The sequence below is a fragment of the Microtus pennsylvanicus genome, chromosome X, assembly GCF_037038515.1.
Source record: "Microtus pennsylvanicus isolate mMicPen1 chromosome X, mMicPen1.hap1, whole genome shotgun sequence".
Classification (NCBI taxonomy): domain Eukaryota; kingdom Metazoa; phylum Chordata; class Mammalia; order Rodentia; family Cricetidae; genus Microtus; species Microtus pennsylvanicus.
Window position 1 is genome coordinate 100,151,958 of NC_134601.1, and position 24,634 is coordinate 100,176,591.

The window sequence follows — 24,634 nt, forward strand, 5'->3', positions numbered from 1 at the left end:
TCCCAACCTGCTAGAATAAACACTCTGAAATGACTCTTAATTGTATGTGAGTTGTCATTCCAGTGGGCTCCCATAACAGGTTCACCTTTATTTTCGCTCATAGCAAGCTGAAACTCTAAGAAACAAAATAAGGATAAAAGATAAAAAGTATGTTTAATCAATGTGACCACATAGGTAAAACAAATAGAGATTGGTAATGGTTCCAAATCTTTCTTTCAGAAAACTCACATGAATTTTTCGTTTTGTGTGTGTGTGTGTGCAAAGTGCTAGTTTTATTTACAAACTTAAGTAAATGCTAGAGTCCACGGGAAGCAGTGAATGAGGCTCACATCTTTTAAACAGTCTTATGGCAACAAATGCTGAATCCTGCTTGCTGGAGGGTCGCCTCTCATAGAGCCTGGGTCTGTTGGTGCTTGGGGCCAAAGGCTATCACACACTACTCCCAGAAGCCAAGGGCAGAATCTCCCCTAAGAATCCGAGTACCTTTAACATCCTTCCTCTAGTGACACAACTAGCTAAAAGGGACCAACTGAGGTAGCTACCCAGTTCTTAGATACCGGTTAACAAATTCATGGTGTAGCCAGTTGATTGCTTTTGCTGATTTTTTTATGACAAGGAGAGAACAATAATCAACAAAGAGCAGGCAGTTTACTCAGAAGTCAGCATCCAAGGTGAAAGAATTCTCTGCTGAATTTGACATCACCCCCATCCTCTGATACTCGCCCACTCGCTTCTCAAAGAAGTTTGTCTTCCCTTGTAGTGAAATATTTTCCATGAAGTCAAACGGATTTTCTACTTTGAAAATCTTGCTGAACCCCAGCTCCAGCATAAGCCTGTCCGCCACGAATTCGATGTACTGTTTCATCAGGGCGCAGTTCATCCCGATGAGCTTCACAGGCAGGGCCTCCGTGAGAAACTCCTGCTCTATCCTCACTGCGTTGATGATGATTTCTTGTACTCTTTGCTCCGACGGCTTGTGTACCAGGTACCTGAACATCAGGCAGGCAAAGTCACAGTGTAAACCCTCATCTCTGCTAATAAGCTCGTTGGAAAACGTAAGGCCAAGGCATCAGTCCCCGTTTCTTGAGCCAGAATATTGACGCAAAAGAGCCAGAGAAGAAGATCCCTTCCACAGCAGCAAAGGCCACAACTCGTTCTCCATAGGTAGCTTCTTTGTCCCCAATCCAACGAAGGGCCCAGTCGGCCTTCTTTTTCACACAAGGCATTGTCTCAATAGCATTGAAGAGATATTCCCTCTCTTTGGAATCTTTAACGTAAGTGTAGATGAGGAGACTGTACATTTCAGAATGTAGGTTTTTCGATGGCAATTTGGAAGCCATAGAAACAGCGGGCCTCTGTGACCTGAACTCCCTGGCTAAAGCGCTCCACCAGGTTTTCATTGACTATGCCATCACTCGCTGCAAAGAAAGCCAAGACGTGAGATATAAAATGTCTCTCGTCGGGTTTCAGCACTTCCCAGTGTTGAATATCCTTGGAGAGTTCGACCTCCTCAGCCGTCCAGAAGGAGGCCTCGGCTTTCTTGTACATCCGCCAGATATCATGGTATTCGATGGGAAAGACCACGAAGCGGCGGGGATTTTCTCTCAGTAAGGGCTCATCCTCAACGCTGGGCTTAGTAGATTCTTTACTTTCCGGTTCGGCCAGGTCCAGCAAGATTCTCCTTGCAGCCTTGTTCGCCAGGATGCGGGTCCCACTGAGACTCGGGGGCGTGTTCTTCTCAGACAGGTGGAGCTGCTTCAGAGGCAACACCCTCAGCTGCTGCTGGTCGGTGATGGTGGTGAGCAGGCGGAGAGCATGGCGAGCTAGGAGAGAGGCCGAGGCGACAGAGAGGGTGGCGGAGTGGCTAGAACCCGGAGCACCTCACATGAATTTTTCTAATCTAAAAAATTAAACCTGCTTTTAAGGCCAAGATGTCCATAATGATATAGTACTGGTCAATATGTAATCTCTTAAATCCTTATCCTGATTCCGGTTCTACACCATGGACTCTTGCTTGAGGGTATAAGTTAACTTTAAGATATGATTACTCCTACTCCTGGGAAAGTTTTCCCTATCAGACCATTTCCTTCCTTTGAGATACTAAACTCTTGATTCCAAAGCTTAAAAAAATATTTAACTTAATGTATATATGAACATTAACATTTTAAATATTTTAAGGATTCTAATAAAATCCCTACCGCCTCTTGAAAAACAAACAAATAAACAAGTTTTTCAAGAGTCATATTTTACTGAGGCCTATGGAAGAGAAAGCCCTAAATAAATTTAAATTTTATTTTAAAACCTACCTTGAGGCTTTTATAGTCATCTTATCTTAGAGTTTACAGATCATTTTAATGTGTTACTCCATAGTTATGTATTTCTTAATCATTAATCTTTTTCTTAGTTAAATATTATAATGATAGGAATAAATAGCTAACTCTATCCAGCTCTACATGCCTTATCTGACCTTTGATGTCTTATAAACAGTTGTAAAAAAGTAAATGCTTTTTAATAAAATATTCAGAGTATATACTATAGTAACTTAAATTTTTATTGAGTAATTTAAAATTGGCTAAGTAAACAAAATCTGTTAATACACTTTACCTAAGTTTGTAAGTGTTACCTAAGATACCATATGTCTACTGTGTTTTAGATATAATCAACTGAGCTTTCAATTAAAATCACCACATTAAAGTTGTTTTCTAACCATTGTAATAGCAGTCAAAATGTTACGGTTAAAGTATGTTGTAAAAAGATTTTTTCAATTATAGCTGTAACTAATTTAAAAATATATGTAGGTTAAAACTTTAAATGTCAATACCCTACATATAATGCTTGATTTTCTACAACATTACTTTTTTTTTGTTTTTGAGACAGGCTTTCTCTGTGTAGCCTGGCTGTCCTGAAACTCTCTAGATTATGCTAAGCTCAAATTCACAATTATCCACCTGCCTTGCCTCCCTAGTGCCAGGATTAAAGGTGTGCACTGCCACTGCCCAGTTAACAATATTTTCTTAAGTATTGATCTGTTCTTAATGTTCTTTTAGTAAATGAACATTTAAAACCTATCATCAAATTTTAATTTTTAAAAATATTTTCCTATTGGACAAAGCTTTTGCTGTTTGGATTGACAGTCATTTCTCTAATCGTAAAACATAGTCTGTTTAGAGAGCGATAGTTACTTAAAATATGCCTAATAAATTGCATAATGATTGTAAAACTTGTTCTACTGGACAAATATTTGCAAAAAAAATTGGTCTTTTAGATAAACAACACACAGTATCATAAAAGACTTTAACCATGATAGTGAAAGTTCAAAGTTAGTTATAGAGTTTCTTCAAAGGAGAACAGAAGATGATCTCGTCAACTGAAAGGGAAAAACGGGATATCACATCAAAGTCCCCATTCTGATTTAAGGGCCAGGATTGTCTCCAAGTACTTCTTCATTCTTAGGAGGTGGTGAACTTTCTCATATCATCTAAGAGCACATTCATGTGGACACTGAAAATGCTTGATACTCATCTTCAACACCACTGACAGTTGAGAACCTATTTCTCACCTTTTATAGTTTTTGAATAAATTTGTAATTAGATTTTTAAAAATATTTATAGTATTTTAGAGTAATAATTTACTTTGTATATTTATAGATGATAAAATAATAAAAGTCTTGATTTTAATGAGTTATAAATGAAAGTATCATGAAGTTTCATTTGATCAAATCTTTCTTTGTTATAACTGTTTGCTTACCCTAAACTCCTACCTTATAAAAAGTGAATGTTTGAAATATGCAAGTTTATCATTGTCTTTATAAATATATGCATATAGTATATATTCTTACTATTCAGTATAATTTAGATGAAAGAAAAATTTCAAATTTTCAAATTAAACTTTAAATATATTTTCTCTAGCTAGAGTTACTCAAAGATTTGGTTAATTCTTATTTATACATTATAAATAAGATTCTACAAATTATATAAAAGACCTCAATGTCTAATTCCACAATATTTATGATGTTTAATATCTTAAATACTAATGATTCTATATTTGATTAGTATATAAAATTCTTTATGGTACAATGAACCATGATTTAAAAATTAATTAAGCTATTTTTTATTTTTTATTATTTTTTTTGGTATTTTTTAGACAGGGTTTCGGGGCTGGAGAGATGGCTCAGAGGTTAGGAGCACTGGCTGCTCTTCCAGAGGACCAGGGTTCAATTCCCAGCACCCACATGGCAGATCAAAACTGTCTGTAACTCCAGTTCCAGGGGATCTGATGCCTTTACACCAATGCACATAAAAAAAAATCTAGACAGGGTTTCTCTGTGTAGCTTTTGAGTCTGTTCTGGCATTTGCTCTGTACACTAGCCTGACCTTGAACTCGTGGAGATCCATTTGCCTAAATAAAGGGATTAAAGGCAGGCACCACCACCACTTGGCTGAAAGTTCATTTCTACCATGTAAATGTAAGGAAGAAAGTTCATTGAATAAAAATAACAGTAAATACAAAGAGAACTCTGTAGTTAATCTTTTAAAATATATGTAAATTTTGGTTTATTTACATATTGTGTTCATCTGTTAACTTTCACTTCATTCAAATAAACTGTGTTTTTTATTACTTAATTTTAAGTGTAGTGATTTTATGTTACATGCAAATGTTACATCAGATACAGAGGATGTAAAAATAATTCAGATAAGTTACATAATGGATAATGGCTTTGATATGTTCCAAGACTTTCTTTCTTAAAGGCCTATACCAGCTAGTCCTCTCTCCTGGAGCCTGTTTTCCAGTCCTCTACTCAACTTCATCTACACCACATCCTAGGAATCAGCCTTCCTAGCTACATGAGACCTTATAGTATTTAATAAACTTCATGTGGCCCCGGAATGCACAAATCATGTTGCTAGAGCTATAGGGAGAACCAGGAATGAGAATTGAAAAGAAAGAGTATCTGATTGGAAAAGATTAATTCACAAAAAGAAATTGCCTGTGGAGAATGATTAGCTGATTAAAATTTCAGGACTCTGGAATGTTGCAGGCCCAGAGGCTAACCACCTTTCCGTGGACAAGTTTCTTTCTCCTGAGCAGCCATTCCTTGCCACTGTCTGTATCTGAACTTGCGTCTTGTGACTGACAGAAACCTTTTCAAATCTATTAACTAACAGACTACCAGATTTCACTAAGCCAAATCTAAGAATGTTATCAGATAGCACCCTGAGACCCTGGGGAAGCCTCTCCCATCTGTTTGTGTCTGCCTATATGATATTTTCTGCAATGCATGTTAAACTTGTATTGATTTGTGACTTTCTTTGTTCTGGAAAACTATAAAAACTTAGTATACCTCTTCCACACTGGAACATGGAATTTGGGGTAACCCAAGTCTGTATTCTCAGGCCATGGACACTCAAAATGGATCCAGAATAAACAATATTATTCCCTCAACAATGTATTCTATTTTTTAATTTTTACATGTATAAGTATTATGCCTGCATATGTGTTAAATGCACTGTGTGCATGCAGTGCCCTTGGAGGTCAGAAGAGGGCCTCAGATTAACCTAAAGGTATGTCGCATGGGGATACTGGGAACTAAACCCAGATCTTCTGAAGAGCAGAAAATGCATCTTAATTGTTGAAATATATCTCCGGTCCTTCAGCTTTCTATTTTTTTTATTTAATGTAATTTTAATTGTTTAGGGGTTTGATCTAGATAAGGTGATCTCAAATGAGCTGATATTGAAAATATTGTATAATTTAGGCTTGAACTAAACTTTCCATTCTCTTGGCTTAATGGAAATAAGCTGTCCTGTCTATCAGTCATTTTCCTTATACATAAAAATGTGGTTTGCAGGCCATGTCTTAATTTTAAACCCCTACCTTACGGTCCCCATTTCCCAACGAATTTAAGACGTAAGAGAAAAATGTAGTCTTTGCATGAATTATTACTGAAAATATATAATCAACATGAAATATTTCAAACATCTGCCCCCAATTAATATCATACCTAGGAGTCCGCAGAGGATAGAAATGTGTCATATAGCCTCTCTTGAACCTACTGAGAACATTTGTGATAAGAGAGGGACAGAAATACGAAGAAATAAAAGAAAAACTATTCTTAGGTTTAATAGTTACATTGTTGTCATGATTAGGAATTAAAGGAAAATACAGTTTTGTTCTCTAGAATTCTTATTCTGATGCTTTGTTTTTCAAATTCCAAACGCCCCAAAACTAATATAGCCAACAAGAACTTCTAGCAGAAGCACGAGCTTCACTGTACCTAGTTGAGACTTGCTAGAGAGAAGTTGTGCCCTTGTGTCCTTTATTCTCCCACCCACCAGAATGGTGGTGGTGGAGTGGAGTTCCTGGAAAGCAGGAGAGTGTGGCTGAAAGCTGAGAATTGAGCTCTAAATAGAAGATTTGCCCTCAACCTGGGCAGGACTTGCAATATGAGAGAGAGCCGGAGGCAGGTTAAGGTGGTATATGAGATGGAATCATGGTGAGGTGGGTGGAACATGAGTTAAGTGGGGGCTTCCGAGGTTCAGGTTTTAAACTCTGCACGAAATCGCCCAAGAAAAGTGTTGGCAGAAGGAAGGCTAAGTGTCTTAGGGAAGTACAATAAGGAAACCAGATTCTCCACTAAATTTTCTCCACAGCAGCTGGCTTCCATAGTAACCCGTCCCTGCTGTCACTCTTCAGAGCCCGCCACTGACCGGATATGGTTTACCTCACTTCCTGTGAGGAGGGGAGGAGCTGGGTCTTAGTGCCCCTGGCCCAGAAGCCGCTTCTGCTGCTCAGGCCCTGCTGCTGGAGAGTTCTGCAGTCAAGGTAAGGACCCTGAATGTGTACCAAGGGGGAATGTGTCTATAATAATCACAGGAGTAGTGATAGCTCTCACTCAGGCTTGCCCTGGGAAAATATGAGGCGACTTGTAGCTTTGTACGTTTCTGGGAGGAAACGGAGACACACACCCCCCCCCACTCTTAGAAGGTAACTCCGATTCTGAAAATGGTGGCTTCGTAGGTTACAATTAAAGCCAGCTTTTGAATTCTAAATGATAAGCCAAGAAACTTGAAATGAATTCTGGTCCACCATGAGCTGTCCCAGTCCTGGGCTCTAAAGTGCCTTATTGTAAAGAAGTCTATCTGACTTCATCACCAGGAAAATCGGTAGTTCGTGTTCAGTGGAATGAAGAACCAACTCCGCTATCTCTGTACCTTTTTTTTTTTTTTTACCTTAGAGACAGTGTTTCTCTGTAGCTTTGGAGGCTGTCCTGGAACCAGCTGTCGGAGACCAAACTTGCCTCGTACTCACAGAGATTTGCCTGCCCGTGCCTCCCAAGTGCTAGGATTAAACTTTTGGGAAATCACCTCTAGGCTCTCTACTTATTCTTAAATGCTGTGATAGCGCTTAAAACCCATGTCTCCGAAAAACACGCGAAAGGCATGGGGTTGGTCATGTCCAACATGGGCGGGTAGGAGGTCTCAGGGAGCCAAAAGAAACAGCTATATTGAGGTTTAAGATAGCCATGCCTTTCTGGGGCGGGTCAGAGGAAGAGCCACGTGCAAAAGATACCCAGAGTCTTTGGTTAGCCACTCCCATCCCGTGGGAGTCAGAGGAACTCCTAACTATGCTAGGCATGCCCATCCCTTGGTACTCAGGGGGAAGCCTAACTTGGGTTAGCAAGAACATACCCTGGGAGACAGAGGAATCCTAACCTGGGCAGTAATGCCTAGGGGTATGGCAGTCAAAAGAACTCTATACCACAGATAACTAGAGACTTTTTTTTTTTAGATAGGATTTCTCTGTAGCTTTGAAGCCTCTCCTGAAACTCACTCTGTTATTCAGGTGGAACTGGAATGCACAGAGACCCACCTGCCTCTGCCTCCAGACAGCTGGGAGAGATCAAAGGGTGCGCAGTCACCACCCACCTATCTGAACACTTTTTTTCTTTGTTTTTTTCAAGAGAACGTTTTTCTGTTTAGCAGTCCTACTTGTCCTAGAACTAGCACGCTGACCTTGAACTCACTGAGATGCACCTCACTTTTATATTCTCCCAAACTACTCTTAAGAATCAGAAGTGAAGCCCAGAGGTGATGGCACAAATTCCAGCATTTGGGAGGCAGCAGCAGAGGAATATCTGTGAGTTTGAAGCCAACCTGGTTCTACAAAGCATGTTCCAGGTTGCAGGACTACTAGGGCTATTACACAGAGAAAGCCAGTTTGGATGTTCACCTTCATAGACCTGGATGGATTGGGGAGGACTTTGGATTTCCCACAGGGCAGGGAACCCTGACTGCTCTTAGGACTGGAGAGGGAGGGGGAAAGGACGAGGGAGGGGGAGAGGAGTGTAGGGAATAGGAGGGAAATGGGAGGATGGGAGGAAGCAGAAATCCTTTCCAAAAAAAGAAGGAAAAGATCAGAAATGGAAGAATAGACAGAGAGCACAGCTGATGTATAGGGTTTGTATAGCAATCCTGAAGACCTAGGTAAAGTGGCAAAGACTGCAAAAGCAGACATCATTAAATAAAAGAAATAAAAGAATTAAAGTCTCCTGCCAATACTCTCCTGTACTGTTAGGGAAAAGTAAGAAGATAATGAGAAATTGACCAGGATGAGCAGTAAAGGAAGAGAGGAAATACAGCAGTGGTTGAGGGAAGCTGGGGAGAATATGATCCGTTTTCAAGGTGTGCATGTCTGGAATTTACAGCAGTTCCCATAACTGCACCAAATGAGTGCAGACAAAGAAAAAGGGTCAGCTTCAAATGTCTAGCAGGATACTCACTTCCTGGCTGAAGGAAAACTAAAAGCTAACACATGGCACAGGGATATTTAAAATGTCCTGAATTAGGAGCTAGAAGTGTGACAGCCCTCTGTGCTCCTCTGAGCCTGTTCTCTGAGAAGGGACCACCTTGGTCTCCTGTAGGCCCACTTTAGCATTGGTCTCCAGTACCTAATATCAGTGAAGATATGTGGAGGTGAGGGAATCTCTTCTAAAATAATAGGGCCACTGCAAGTCAGGCTCTATACTGGGACTTGGACATGTACACCTGTCCTAACTAGCCACAGGCTCTGTTCCCAGGGCATTGTCAGCACAAGAGGGCAAAGGTTACCATTGTGAATTTCAGCATAAACATCACATCTTGTGTATGTGTTTTTTCCCAGGGCACATCATGCTTTTTTGTCTTTCTCTTTTTTTAAAGTCAGTTTTTTTGTGTATACCTCTGGTTTCCCCAGAATTCAAAATTTAGAACAGGATCTCTTTTGCCTAATGGAAGTCCTCCTACCCGTACTTCCTGAGAGCTGTGATTATTTTTGCTTTTGACTTTTTATTTAATATCTGTGCACTATATTTATATCAGTTCCTGTATTCTCTCTCCATCCCAACCCATTCCTCTCCATATTGTCTCAAATCTACAGTCCATTTTATGATTAATATTGTTATATATGTGACAATATATAAATACATACATATATTTTATATATTGCTTTATGTAACAATAATAATAGTATAAGCAATAAATAATATAAACACATGCATTTATTATATAATGATGTAAATACAGCCTAATATGTCCATTTAGTGTTGCTTAAATATGTATGGTTTTAGGACTGAGCGATTATGCCTACAGAAGACTGAATCAACCTCTTGTAACAGTCACTGTCTACAGTGCTTCATCTAGGGGTATGCCCTTGTGAGACTTCACCATTCATGTTATGTGAATTGGTGTGGTCAATAAAGTTCAAGTCTCCTTTGGGATTCCCTACTCCTGGGTCTGTGAAACATTACAGCAGCCTAGTACTAGATGTGAGTAGAATTGAGAGTGTTCAAACCCCAGACAAAGGCAGCCATCCTTTACCTCACAGTATATATAAGGTGACCAGAGGTGAGGAATACAGGGAGTGCTTACAACACTGATGTCATTATAATGTGTGAGACAAGTGTAGAAGGAGCTGCCCCGGAGGGCTCCCGGCCTCCAGCTAGCTTTACCCAAAATAATTACAGAAAAGCTGTATTCTTTTAAACACTGACTGGCCCATTAGCTCTAGCTTCTTACTGACTAACTCTCACATCTTGATTAACCCATTTCTAATAATCTGTGTAGCACCACAAGGAGGTGGCTTACCTGGAAAGATTCTAGCCTACATCCATCTCAGATGGAAGAATCATGGCATCTCCCCTACTGCCTTCTTCCTCCCATCATTATGTTCTGTTTATTCCACCTACCTAATTTTCTATCCTATCAAAGGGCTAAGGCAGTTTCTTTATTAACCAATGAAAGTAACACATAGAAAGATGACCCTCCTCCATTAGACAAAGAGGGGAAAGAATTGTTGAAAGCCTGAGTGTTCTCAACATGCTCAAAGTGCTCATAGAATTTTCCTGATTCAGGTATCTCAGTTCCCTGTTCTACTACCAAGACTCTGTCCTGCTCTCCCTGACGCCAGCCATCATGCCAAGGGGACAGAAGAGTAAGACCCGTGCTCGTGAGAAACGACGCCAGGGGCTCAAGGATGCTCAAGCAAAGGAGGCAGAGAAAGCAGAGTCACCTGCTGGCTCTGATCAAGCTTCAGGAGATGCTAAGCCAAGCACTTCTACTGCTGACTTCTCACAGCAGTCTGAAAGCTCAGCACCCAGCAGCACTGCCAGCCAGGGAGTGACCCATGGAAGGTCTGATAATGGTGACCAGGGCCAAGGGGATGGAAATGAGCGTCCCTCCGGGGCTCTACTCTGCACTAGAAGCATGCCGATGGATCTTATGACAAGGAAGACTGGAATGCTGATGGAGTACATTCTCTACAAATACAAAGTGCAGCAGCCCGTGAGGAGGGGAGAGATGCTCAAAGTTATCAACAAAAGGTTCAAGGAACACTTCCCCGAGATCTTCAAGAAAGCCTCCTATCGATTGGATGTGGTGTTTGGCCTTGAGCTGAAAGAAGTCCTGCCACATGGTCAAGTATATGAGCTTGTGAACAAGCTAGATTTTGAGGATGATGGAAGTAGGATCAATGAGCTAGGTGTTCCTACCAGGGGCATTCTGATTGCTCTCCTCAGTGTGATCTACCTAAAAAACTATTGTGCTGCCGAGGAGGATGTCTGGTATTTCTTGAATGCATTAGGAGTCTATGATGTGATCGTACACGTCTTCTTTGGGGATATTAGGAGGGTCATCACTGAGCAGCTAGTGCAGGAAGAATACATAGAATACCGTCAGGTTCCTAACAGTGATCCTGCATCCTATGAGTTCCTCTGGGGCCCAAGAGCCTACACTGAAGCTACCGAGATAAAGGTGATGGACTTTTTAGCCAAGGTCAGTAAAGCCTTGCCTGGGGTTTGCTTATCTCGTTCTGAGCAGGATTTGATTGAAGAAGAAGAGGAAACCCAAGCTGCAGCTGCAGCCAAGTCTGGCACTAAAGGCAAGGCCAAGGGACTTACTAAGACCAAGTTATGTTGTCCCACTCACAAGTGAGGTATAAGGTAGCGTCTGTTTTATAATTGAAAAGGTCTGTTCATCTTTTTGCAAATAAGCTGTTGATAACCTTTTGGGAAACTTTTAGCAAAGTTTTAACTTGGGGTTAAATGTACTCAGATAAATTTTGTAGCCAGTTCCTTCACTTCTATTTACCAAGTTGGGAGCTCAAATTTTTGGATTGATTTAAAATACAGTTTACAATTTGAAATGTTCTAAGGATTTGATGATGCTCATAAGATACTATGGAATTACATTAAGAAAATGGTGTTTGAAATATGAAAGAAAATCAATCAGAAGTGTTAGGCTTTTCAGTGAATATTTTATTTTAGTCCTTGTTTTCCTGGCATTGATGTCAGAGATGTATACTGACTTTTTTTTCGATATTAAAATATGTGTGAGAAATTAGCTGAGAAGCAGTTCTCTTGTTTTAAAGGTTTGTGCTTTAACCAAACACACACTGAGTATCTACTGTTGCAGATCTGTCTCCCTGTGTATTGGAAATGTTTGATATTAGAAGCAGGAGGTCTGGGATATGCAATGATACATTGTCTAAGAAACTCTCATTATTTGAGAGAATGGAATAAGATCTCTACTTCCTAAAGAAACAATAAATGGGGTGATGTCTTGTTCAACAGAAAATAACTATCTATATTCATTGCTAGTTATCTTCAGGGAAGAAGTTCTTGTTTTTACCTTCTTGTTCATGACCTAGCATACAGTACTTTCTGTAGAACCTTTTAGTCAAAACGTTAAGTAAAATAAGAATAATAATTAATTAGATTATAAGTTTGCAAGTGTTACCTAATATACCGTATGTCTCCTGTGTTTTAAATATAACCAACTGAGCTTTATACTAAAATTACCTCATTAAACTTCTTCTCTGAACTTCGTTATATCAATCCTAATGTTAAGATTAAAGTTTATTGTAAAAGATTGTTTCCAAATATATTTCTACTAATTTAAATTTATATCTAGGTTAAAAAATTAAAATGTTGATTCAATACCATGAGATATAATGCTTGATTTCCTACAACCATATTTCTTTTCTTTTTGTTTTTGATTTATTTATGAGACAAGATTTTTCTATGTAGACTGACTGTCCTGAAACTTTTTCTGTAGACTAGGTTAGTCTCAGATTCTCAGAGAACTACCTGCCTCTGCCTCTCAAGTTCCGGGATTAAAGGTATGCACAACCACTGCCCAGTCAACAATATTTTCTTAAGTATTGATCTGTTCTTAATATTCTTTTAATAGATGAACATTTAAATCCTATTCTTAAATTTTAATTTTTAAAAATGTTTTCCCATTGAAAAGCTTTTGCTGTTTGGATTGACAGTCATTGCTTTACTCATAAAAAGTATTTTGTTCAGAGAGTGATAATCACTTAATATGTGCCTAATAAATTGCATAGTGTTGTAAAACTTGTTCTACTGGACACATATTTCCATGAAGAGAGCTACCTCAAAAACCTCAGCCATGCTTCTGGCTGGAAATTTGAGGGATGGGGGCATGATGAGACTTCCACTTTGGGAACTGTGAAAAATGAATTGATGCAGAAGGTCCAAAATCAGTAGAAGAGAAGATGCCAGGAACCCCAGAAGTCATGCGGTTGAGCCATCAGACAGTGTTTTTGGTGCATCTCTTCTCTGCCTTCAGGGTAACTGCATGCACCCTAATAGGCTTTAAGGGACAGGACCCCAGGTCTACAAGGTAGAGTTCCTGTTGAGAGCCAAGGTCAAGCTGAGAGAGCCTTTTTGAACTGAAAGGAATTTTCTCCTAAGAGAAAGTATGGGCTAAGACCCATGACCCTGCTCTCAGGCCCAGGAAACTCAAACTTTGAGTACCAAGCAAGGAAGTTTGCCCAGATCATCTCCTCTGAGACTCAGAAAGGTGTGGCGGCTTCCTAGGGAGACTGGACCTGAACCTGAGACATTACTTGGCTCTGGAAAAGAGTGGGACACAGCACTCTGAGATCCAGGACAAAGCTGTCAACCTGTGTAGTAAATCTAGACTTCCACGTAAAGGACTGAGGCAAGGGAGGGTTATGTGTGTAGCTGGCAGACTTGGATGCATATGGGGCAGGAGCTCAAGCTTCACTCTACCTAGTTGAAACTTGCTAGACAGAAGTTGTGCCCTTGTGTCCTTTATTAGCCCCCCCCGCAACCCCATGGTGGTGGGGGTAGGGTGGAGTTCCTGGACAGCAGAGGAATGTGGCTGAAAGCTGAGAATTGAGCTCTAAATAGAAGAAGACTTGTATGCAACCTGGGGCAGGACATGCAAAATCGGGGCAGGAGAAGGCGGGTTCAGGTAGTGTATGGAGGAGATGGACGCATGGCAAGGTAGGTGATACTTGAGTTAAGTGAAGTTTCAGAGGCTCAGGTTTAAGCTCTGCATGAAATAGCTTAAGAAATATGTAGGGAGTGGGAAGGATTAGTGTCTTAGGGAAGAACAGTAAGGGAACCAGACTCTCCTCTAAATTTCCTCCACAGCAGTCTGGTTCCATAGTAACCTGTCCCAGCTGTCACTCTTCAGAGCCCACCCCCTGGTTTACCCTCTCTTCCTGTGAGGAGGGGAGGAGCTGGGTCTTAGCCACCTCTGCTGCTCAGGCCCTGCTGCTGGTGAGTTCTGAGAGAGGTCTGCAGTCAAGGTAAGGACCCTGAATGTGTACCAAGGGGGAATATGTCTGAAATAATCACAGGAGCTGTGCTAGCTCTCACTCAGGCTTGCCCTGGGAAAATATGAGTCGTCTTATATGCTTCTGGGAGGAAACGGGGACCCCCGCTCTTAGAAGTAACTTGATTCTGAAAATGGTTGCTTTGTATGTCACTATTAAATTCAGCCTTTGACTTCTAAATGGTGATCAAGAACCTTGAACTGAATTTACATCCAGTGTGAGCTGTCCTGTCGCTTGGCTCTAACGTTCTCTGTGGCAGAGTACACAAGCAAAGGAAGTAGATTAGACTTAATCACCAGGGTAATCGGTAGTTAATGTTCAGTGGAATGAAGAACCAACTCCTGCGAGCTTTGGATTTATTCTTTTTTTTTCCCCCTTATTGACAAGGTTTCTCTGTAGCTTTGGCGGTTGTCCTAGAACTAGCTCTTATAGACCAGGCTTGCCTCACACTCACAGAGATCTGCCTGTCCCGGCCAGCCAAGTGGTGTGATTAAAGGCTTGGTACATCACTGCTTGGCTCTGTACATATTCTTAAATGCTTGAGTTAGCGCTAAAAACCCATATCTGGGAAAAACATGTGAAAGGCACAGTCTTGCTCCTGCCTAACATGAGCGGTTTGGAGGTCTCGGGGAGCCAAAAGAAAGAGATATTTTGAAGTTTAGGATAGCCATGCCCATCACGGGTTGGTCAGAGGAAGTGCCATGTCAGAAGATACCCAGAAGCTTTGATTAGCCACTCCCATTCTGTGGGAAACAGAGAAAAGCCTAAAACTGGTAACCATGCATTCTAGTGCATTTCAGAGGAAAGTCTTTGTCTGGTAGCCACTCCCATCCCCTGGGTATCAGAGAAAAGCTTAACTCTGGTAGCCACTCCCATCCCCTGGGTATCAGAGAAAAGCTTAACTCTGGTAGCCACTCCCATCCCCTGGAGTCAGAAGAAATCCATCCTCTGGTAGCCACTCCCATCTCGTGGAGTCAGAGAAAAGCCTAACTCTGGTAGCCACGCCCATCTCGTGGGAGTCAGAGGAACTCCTAACCTGGAAATCATTCCTAGTGTTTGTCAATCATAAGGAACACTATACCAGAGATAACTAGAGGCTTTATTTTTTCTTTCGTTTTTTGAGATAGGTTTTCTCTCTAACTTTGATGCCTCTGCTGGAACTCACTCTGTTGTCCATACAGGACTGGAACACACAGAGATCCACATTCCTCTGCCTCCAGACAGCTGAGATGGACCAAAGGGTGGGCAGCCACCCCCTCCCAGCTATCTGGAAGCTGGTTTTCTTTTTTTTGGTTTTGTTTTTGAGATTTTTCGAGACAAGATTTCTCTGGTTAGCAGTCCTAGCTGTGCTGGATCTAGCTATTGTATATCAGGCTGACCTTGTACTCACAGAGAAGCACCTCCCTTTTATATTCTCCCAAACTACTCTTAAGAACCAGAAATGGAGCCCAGCAGTGATGGCACAAATCACAGCATTTGGGAGGCAGAGGCTCTGTGAGTTTGAAGCCAACCTGGTTCTCTAAAGCATGTTCCAAGTTCCAGTACTACTAGGGCTATTACACAGAGATACCCTGTCTTTAAAAAAAAGGAAAACATCAGAAATGGAAGGATAGACAGAGAGCACAGCTGGTTTATAGTGTTTGCTTAGCATTCGTGAGACCCTAGGTAAAGTTGCAAAGAGGGCAAAAGCAGACGTTATTGAATATAAATAAATAACATGGAAGAGTTAAAGCCTCCTGTCAATACTCTCTTGTACTGTTAAAAAGAAGTAAGAGGATAATGGGAAATTGACCAGGATAAATAGAAAACAGGGCGAGGAAATACAGTAGTGGTTGAGGAAACGGGGAACATTATGATACTAGGTGTGCATGTCAGTAACTTTATAGCAGTTCCCATAACTTCACCAAATGAGTGTAGACAAAGAAACAGGGTCAGCTTCAAATGTCTAAGCAGGATACCAACATTCTGGCTGAATGAAAACGGAAAGAGAACACTTAGTTATTATAGATGTTGTACTTATCTGCTAACTTTTACTCCATTAGGCCATACTGTGTCTTCATTACTTAATCTTAATTGAAGTGATTTAATGTTACATGAAAATGTTATGTCAGATACAGAGGATGTAAAAATAATTCAAATCTGTTACATCATGGCTAACATCTTTGATAACATCCCAGACTTTCTGTCTTTATGGCCTACATAAGCTAGTGCTCTCTCATGGAGAGAGCTGGTCAGTCCTCTATTCAACTTAATCTACATCACATCCTATGGAGCACCCTTCCTTGCTACATGAGACCTTATGAGATTTAATAAACTTTATGTGGCCCTGACATGCACCAGTTGTGTTGCTTGAGTTATAGGAAGAACCATGAATGAAAATTGAAAAGAAGGTGTGTCTGACTGAACAATTACTTCACAAAAAGAAATTGTCTATGGAGACTGATTAGCTGATATAAAATTTAAGTACTGTGGAATGTTGAAGGGGCAAAGGCTAATTACCTTATTGTAGACGAGTTTATTTCTCTGTTTCTGAACTAACATCTTGTGACTGATAGAAACCTTTTCAAATCTATTAATTAACAGACTACCAGATTCCACTAAGCCAAAGTTAAACATGTCAACAGATAACATCTTCGGACCTTAGGGAAGCTTCTGCCATCTATTTGTCCCTGCCTTGCTGATGTTCTCATCAACGCATTTTAAATATGCCTTGATTTGTGACTTTCTTTGTTCTTTAAAACTATAAAAATTGGGACACCTCTTCCATACTGGAACATGGAAGTTGAGGTAACCCAAATCTGTATTCTCAGACCATGAACACTCAAAATGGATCCAGAATAAACAGTCTTACTTCCTTAACAATATTTTCTATTTTTTTTATTTTTACGTGTATAAGTATTTTGCCTGCATGTATGTTAAGTGCTTTGCGAGCATGCAGTGCCCTTGGAGGTCAGAAGAAGGCCTCAGATTCCCCTAAAGGTATGTCACCATATGGTTACTGGGAACTAAACCCAGATCTTCTGAAAAGCTGAAAATGCATCTTAATTGCTGAGCTATCTATCCAGCTCTTCAGTTTTCTTTCTATTATTGTAACAACATCATAAGAAGTAAACTCTGATCTCAAATCACTTGGAGTAATATATAATGAGATAAATGAGATCACCAAAATAATTGTGAAGAATTCTTTTTTCTGTATCTTAGAGAAAGGGTTTTGCACTGAAATGCAGGCTGTCTCAGGGTATACCATGCAAGAGAGAATGCAACTGTAGTCTTGGCAGCCGTCATATCTCTCCTTTATGAGTTCAGTGATTGAAAGTATGATCCAAACTATCTCACTAAATATAAGATATAGAAATAGATAAAGTGGAATGTGCTTGGTGGTGACAGAATTGTATATTATGTGACGTCAATTAATTTTAAAAGATAAAAGGCTTATAAAAACCTAACTGAGCCGTCCAATTTTCAACAATAAGAGTTTAAGAAGCAACTCTAATGAATCAGGCTGACACAAATGAAGGTACACCTAGGAATTTTTAGCTGTTTCTATATACTGTATTTTTTTTTATTTAATTTAGTTTTAATTTTTTTCATTAGGGGTTTGATCTAGATCAGGTGATCTCAAATGACCAGACATTGAAATTATTGTATAGTTTAGGTTTGACCTAAACTATCCATTCTCGTGCCTTATCAGATATAAGCTATCCTGTCTATCAGGCATTTTCATTATACATAAAAGTGTGGTTTGCAGGCCATCTCCTAATTTTGAACCCCTAGGTTATGTTGTTAATTTTCCAACATTTTAAAGACATGGGAGAAAAATGTTGTCCTTGCATGAATTGTTACTGAAAATATATACTCAACATGACAAATTTCAAAGATCTGCCCAAACTTAATATCATATCTAGAAGTCTTCAGAGAAGAGAGAGATGCCATATAGCTTCTCTTGAACCTACATTGGGCATTGTACATTCTGCATTGGGGAGAAGATAGGGACAGAAATACAGAGAAAAAAAGAAAAACTATTCTTAGGTTTAATAGTCACATGGTAATAATAACTAGTATTTGAAGGGAAAGTATAGGTTTTTTCCCTAAAATTCTTACTCTGATGCTGTTTTTTTCGAATTCCAAATGCCCCCAAAACTAACGTAGCCAACAAGAATTTCTAGCTGGGAGATTTCGCCAAAGAAAACAAGCAGAATGAGTAAATAGCACAGATGGGAGGGAAAAGCGTGATTTAGGATTATTGAAGGTGATCACTGAATCACAAACATGGGACTGGACATAAACATGTGGCTAATATAATTATATATGTGAATATTTCTACTTAAAACATAAGGCTTTATGAGCTAACAGCTGTGTTTAGGCTTGACAGAGCTGTGCAGATGAGCTAAAGCTCATTTTACTCCTCAAGGATGTCAAGAGTGAAAGTCCATGACATTTAAGCATCAGGAGGCTTGGCCTTAACTTGTACAAAGGTAAGAAGAGGCAGGAAAACCATTTCCACAAAGAGTGCTACCTAAAAACCTTCATCCATGCTTCTGGCTGGAAATTTGAGGGAAGGGAATCAGATCCTAGCTGGGACATGATGAAACTTCCAATTTGTGTACTGAGGGGAGTGAATTGATTCAAATGGTCCCAAATCAGTGGAAGAAAAGATGCCCGGAACCCCAGAAGCCATGGGGTTGAGCCATCAGACAGTGTTTTTGGTGCATCTCTTCTCTGCCTTCAGGGTAACTGCATGCACCCTAATAGGCTTTAAGGGACAGGACCCCAGGTCTACAAGGTAGAGTTCCTGTTGAGAGCCAAGGTCAAGCTGAGAGAGCCTTTTTGAACTGAAAGGAATTTTCTCCTAAGAGAAAGTATGGGCTAAGACCCATGACCCTGCTCTCAGGCCCAGGAAACTCAAACTTTGAGTACCAAGCAAGGAAGTTTGCCCAGATCATCTCCTCTGAGACTCAGAAAGGTGTGGCGGCTTCCTAGGGAGACTGGACCTGAACCTGAGACATTACTTGGCTCTGGAAAAGAGTGGGACACAGCACTCTGAGATCCAGGACAAAGCTGTCAACCTGTGTAGTAAATCTAGACTTCCACATAAAGGACTGAGGCAAGGGAGGGTTATGTGTGTAGCTGGCAGACTTGGATGCATATGGGGCAGGAGCTCAAGCTTCACTCTACCTAGTTGAAACTTGCTAGACAGAAGTTGTGCCCTTGTGTCCTTTATTAGCCCCCCCCGCAACCCCATGGTGGTGGGGGTAGGGTGGAGTTCCTGGACAGCAGAGGAATGTGGCTGAAAGCTGAGAATTGAGCTCTAAATAGAAGAAGACTTGTATGCAACCTGGGGCAGGACATGCAAAATCGGGGCAGGAGAAGGCGGGTTCAGGTAGTGTATGGAGGAGATGGACGCATGGCAAGGTAGGTGATGCTTGAGTTAAGTGAAGTTTCAGAGGCTCAGGTTTAAGCTCTGCATGAAATAGCTTAAGAAATATGTAGGGAGTGGGAAGGATTAGTGTCTTAGGGAAGAACAGTAAGGGAACCAGACTCTCCTCTAAATTTCCTCCACAGCAGTCTGGTTCCATAGTAACCTGTCCCTTCTGTCACTCTTCAGATCCCGCCCCCGGCCGGATATGGTTTATCCTCATTTCCTGTGAGGAGGGGAGGAGCTGGGTCTTAGCCACCTCTGCTGCTCAGGCCCTGCTGCTGGCGAGTTCTGAGAGAGGTCTGCAGTCAAGGTAAGGACCCTGAATGTGTACTAAGGGGGAATATGTCTGGGATAATCACAGGAGCTGTGCTAGCGCTCAATCGGGCTTGCCCTGGGAAAATATGAGGCGACTTGTAGCTTTTTATGTTTCTGGGAGGAAACGGGGACCCCGCTCTTAGAAGGTAACTCCGATTCTGAAAATGGTGGCTTTGTAGGTCACTATTAAATTCAGCCTTTGACTTCTAAATGGTGATCAAGAACCTTGAACTGAATTTACGTCCAGTGTGAGCTGTCCTGTCCCTTGGCTCTAACATTCTCTGTGGCAGAGTACACAAGCAAAGGAAGATTAGACTTAATCACCAGGGTAATCGGTAGTTAATGTTCAGTGGAATGAAGAACCAACTCCTGCGAGCTCTGGACTTACTCTCTTTTTTGTCCTTAGAGACAGGGTTTCTCTGTAGCTTTGGAGCCTGTTCTAGAACTAGCTCTTGTAGACCAAGCTTGCATCGAACTCACAAAGATCTTCCTGCCCCAGCCTTCCAAGTGCTGGGATTAAAGGCTTGGGACACCATTGCCTGTCTCTGTAATTATTCTTAAATCCTTGTGATAGTGCTTAAAGCCCATATCTGGGAAAAAACGCGTGAAAGGCATGGGCTTGCTCCTGCCCCACACGGGCTGGTAGGAGGTCTCAGGGAGCCAAAAGAAAGAGTTACTTAAGAGGTTTAAGATAGCCACGCCCATCTCGGGGTGGTGAGGAAGAGCCACATGGGGAATATACCCAGAGACTTTGGATAGCCACTCCCATCTCGTGGGTATCAGAGGAAAGCCTATCTCTGTAGCCACTCCTATCCCGTGGAGTCAGAATCAGTCCTAACTCTGGTAGCCGCCCATATCCCTTGGAACCAGAGACAAGCCTAACTGTGGTAGCCACTCCCATCTCGTGGAGTCAGAGTCAGTCGTAACTCTAGTAGCTGCTCATATTCCTCGGAATCAGAGACAAGCCTAAATGTGGTAGCCACTCCCATCTCGTGAAAGCCAGAATCAATCCTAACTAGGTAGGGAAACCCATTCCCTGTGAGTCAGTGGAATGAATCCTAATGTTGGCAGCCATGCCCAATGTATGGGGATCATAAGGAACAATATACCCGAGATAACTGGAGACTGACTTTCTTTCTTTCTTTCTTTCTTTCTTTCTTTCTTTCTTTCTTTCTTTCTTTCTTTCTTTCTTTCTTTCTTTCTTTTTTTCTTTCCTTCTCTCTCTCTCTCTCTCTCTCTCTTTCTTTCTTTCTTTCTTTCTTTCTTTCTTTCCTTCTCTCTCTCTTTCTCTCTCTCTCTCTCTCTCTCTCTCTCTCTCTCTCTCTCTCTCTCTTTCTTTCTTTCTTGAGATAGTTTTTCTCTGTAGCTTTGGAGCCTCTCCTGGAACTACTCACTCTGTTGTCCAAGCCGGTCTGGAACACACAGAGACCCACCTGCCTTTTCCTCCAGACAGCTGGGAGGGACTAAAGGGGTGAGCAGCCACCACCCAACTATCTGGATAGTTTTTTTTTGTTGTTGTTGTAGTTGTTGTTTGTTTGTTTGTTTGTTTTTTCGAGACAAGGTTTCTCTGGTTAGCAGTCCTAGCTGTCCTGGAACTAGCTATTGTAGAGCAGGCTGACCTCGAACTCACAGAGATGCACCTCCCTTTTATATTCTCCCAAACTATTTTTTTTTTGGTTTTATTTTGAGACAGGGTTTCTCTGTGGTTTTGGAGCCTGTCCTGGAACTAGCTCTTGTAGACCAGGCTGGTAAACTATTTTTAAGAATCAGAAGTGGAGCCCAGCAGTTATGGCACAAATCCCAGCATTTGAGAGGCAGAGTCAGGCAGATCTCTCTGAGTTCGAAGCCAACCTGGTTCTCCAAAGCATGTTCTCTGTTCCAGGACTACTAGGGCTATTACACAGAGAAACCCTGTCTTTAAAAAAAAAAGGAAAAAATCAGAAATGGAAGGATTGACAGCACAGCTGGTATCTAGTGTTTCCTTAGCATTCATGAAACCCTAGGTAAAGTGGCAAAGACATCAAAAGCAGACGTTATTAAATATAAATAAATAACATGGAAGAGTTAAAGCCTCCTGCCAATACTTTCCTGTACTGTTAGGAAGAAGTAAGAGGATAAAGGGACATTGACCAGGATGAGCAGAAAAGGAAGAGAGGAAATACAGCAGTGGTTGAGGGAAGCGGGGAAGAGTATGATACTAGGTGTGCATGTCAGGAACTTTACAGCAGTTCTCATAACTTCAGCAAATGGGTGCAGACAAAGAAAAGGGTCAGCTTCAAATGTCTGAGCAGGATACTAAATTCTGGCTGAAGAAAAACTGAAAACTAACACATAGCACAGGGATATTTAAAATGTCCTGAATTAGGAGCTGGAAGTGTGACAGCCCTCTGTGCTCCTCTGAGCCTGTTCTCTGAGAAGGGACAGCCTTGGTCTCCTATAGGCCCACTTTAGCCTTGGTCTCCAGTACCTAATATCAGTGAAGATATGTGGAGGTGAGGGAATCACTTCCAAAATAATGGGGCCACTGCAAGTCAGGCTCTATAGTGTGACTTGGACATGTACACCTGTCCTAACTAGCCACAGGCTCTATTTCCAGGGCATTGTCAGCACAAGAGGGCAAAGGTTAGCCTTGTGAGATTCAGCATCCCCATCACTTCTTGTGCGTGTGTATATTTGTATGTCCCAGTGTGAATGCGTGCTTGTTGAAACCAGAGGCCTAAGTAAGGTCATTGTTCCTTAGGAGCTATCCTTCTTGTGTTTAAGATGTGCTTTTTTTATATCCTGCATCTGGAAAAAGACTGGCTTTGCTGGTTCCAGAGCCCCTGGCATCCTTCTGTATCCATCCCATAACTAAGATTGCAAATGCAATCCACCATTCTTTGCTTTGCTTTTACACATGGAGTCTAGGTTTCAAGCTCAGATTTCCAAGCAAGCTCATTATGGATTGTGCTACCATCCCGACCCATTCAATGTTTCTTGTTTTCAACCCAAAGTTAAATGTCTTTGTCTGATACTGTAGGGCCCAGTGAAAAGGAAGGTGTTGTTGCTATGTTTAACGTGGAGCCTAGGAAATAACTGGAAGTAGGGTTGAAGGCACCAAAGAGCCTTTGATGGACAATTACAGAATTCTCAGCACTCTAAGCAGTTATTTCAGTAGAGTGAGCCCTCCTGAGCTCTTCTCTAGGTTCATGGGCATCTTCTCTATGGCAAGGTGAGTGGAACAGTTCTGGATTTGAATAGAAATAAGAGTACTCAGACACCCCTCTAAGGCTGAATTAATGGAAGCTGGTCAGGAAAACAAAAGCCCAGTGTATTCTCATAGCAATGTTTTCCTCAAAATATGGGAATGAAAATGTCAGGGAAATCCAAGGTGTTTGAAATCTGCCAAAAAGGGCTTGTAGTATGTTATTTTTCTGATCTAGATAACAAGATCATCTGCTCAAAGTAGTGCTTTCTCTTACTGACTACAGCCATCATGCCCAGAGGAAAGAAGAGTAAGGCCCGTGCTCGAGAGAAACGTCGCCAGACCCAAGATGAGGCCCACGGGCTAAATGATGCTTCATCAAAGGCATCAGAAAAAGGAGAGTCACTTGCCTGCTCTGATCAAGCTTCAGAAGATGCTCAGCCAAGCACTTTTACTGCTGGCTTCCCTCAGGGTAAGGCACTCTCCATCACTGCTAGTGAAAGCATGGCCCAGAAAATGTCTGATAAAGGTGCAAAGGGCCAAGAAGAGCAAAATGGGTCTTCTCGTAGGGCCCCACTCTTCAGTAGAAGCACAAAGATGGATCTTATGACAAGGAAGACAGGAATGCTAGTGGAGTACATGCTTTGCAAATACAAAGTGCAGCAGCCCATAAAGAGGGGAGAGATGCTCAAAGTTATCAGCAAAAGGTTCAAGGAACACTTCCCTGAGATCCTCAAGAAAGCCTCCTATCGTCTGGATATGGTCTTTGGCATTGAGCTGAAAGAAGTCCAGCCCAATGGTCAGTCCTACATGCTTGTGAGCAAGCTAGATTTCAAAGATGATGGAAGTATGAGCAATGAGCTGGGTGTTCCCAACAGGGGCATTCTGATCCCTCTCCTAAGTGTGATCTATCTAAATGGCTACTGTGCCCCGGAGGAAGATGTCTGGCATTTCCTGAATGCATTAGGTGTCTATGATGGGGTCCCACATCTCATCTTTGGAGATGTTAGGAAGCTCATCACTGAAGATCTGGTACAGGAAAAGTACCTGGTATACCGTCAGGTTCCTAACAGTGAACCTCCGTCCTATCAGTTCCTGTGGGGCCCAAGAGCCTATGCTGAAACCAGCAAGATGAAAGTGATGGACTTTTTAGCCAAGATCAGTGAAATCACCACTGAGGATTACTCATCTCGTTATGAGCAGGCTTTGATTAAAGAGGAAGAGGAAGCCCAAGCCGCAGCTGCAGCCAAGTCTGGCACTAAAGGCAAGGCCAAGGGACGTACTAAGACCAAGTTAAGTTGTCCTACTCACAAGTGAGGTATAAGGTGGCCTCTGCTTTATGATTGAAAAGGTCTGTTCATATTTTTGCAAATAAGTTGTTGATAATCTTTTGGGGGATTTAGCAAAGTTTTAACTTGGGGTTAGAATGTATACAGATAATTTTTGTAGCCCGTTCCTTCACTGTTGTTTATTAAGTTGAATGTTCACATTTAGAAATGGAAATTTGAATTTTGCATAGAACTTTGGTGGTGCTATGTCAAAGTAACATGGCATTAATAGAGGAAGAATCTTGG

General features: G+C 41.3%; 3 protein-coding genes across 3 annotated transcripts; 2 read left to right on the forward strand and 1 right to left on the reverse strand.

Moving 5' to 3' along the window:
• Positions 1-256: 256 nt before the first annotated feature.
• Positions 257-1,663, reverse strand: LOC142840704 (ribonucleoside-diphosphate reductase subunit M2-like). The gene is given in 4 exon segments (XM_075957283.1): positions 257-403; positions 436-1,063; positions 1,065-1,316; positions 1,318-1,663. Coding segments are annotated over 3 exon segments (894 nt in total). The 5' UTR covers positions 1,549-1,663; the 3' UTR covers positions 257-403; positions 436-652.
• Positions 1,664-10,448: 8,785 nt separating this feature from the next.
• LOC142840440 (melanoma-associated antigen B4-like) lies at positions 10,449-11,465 on the forward strand. The gene has a single exon (XM_075956963.1). It carries the CDS (start codon positions 10,449-10,451, stop codon positions 11,463-11,465), a length of 1,017 nt encoding a protein of 338 aa, XP_075813078.1.
• Positions 11,466-23,351: 11,886 nt separating this feature from the next.
• Positions 23,352-24,377, forward strand: LOC142840441 (melanoma-associated antigen B4-like). The gene has a single exon (XM_075956964.1). The coding sequence runs from the start codon at positions 23,352-23,354 to the stop codon at positions 24,375-24,377; it is 1,026 nt and encodes a 341-aa protein (XP_075813079.1).
• Positions 24,378-24,634: the final 257 nt, after the last annotated feature.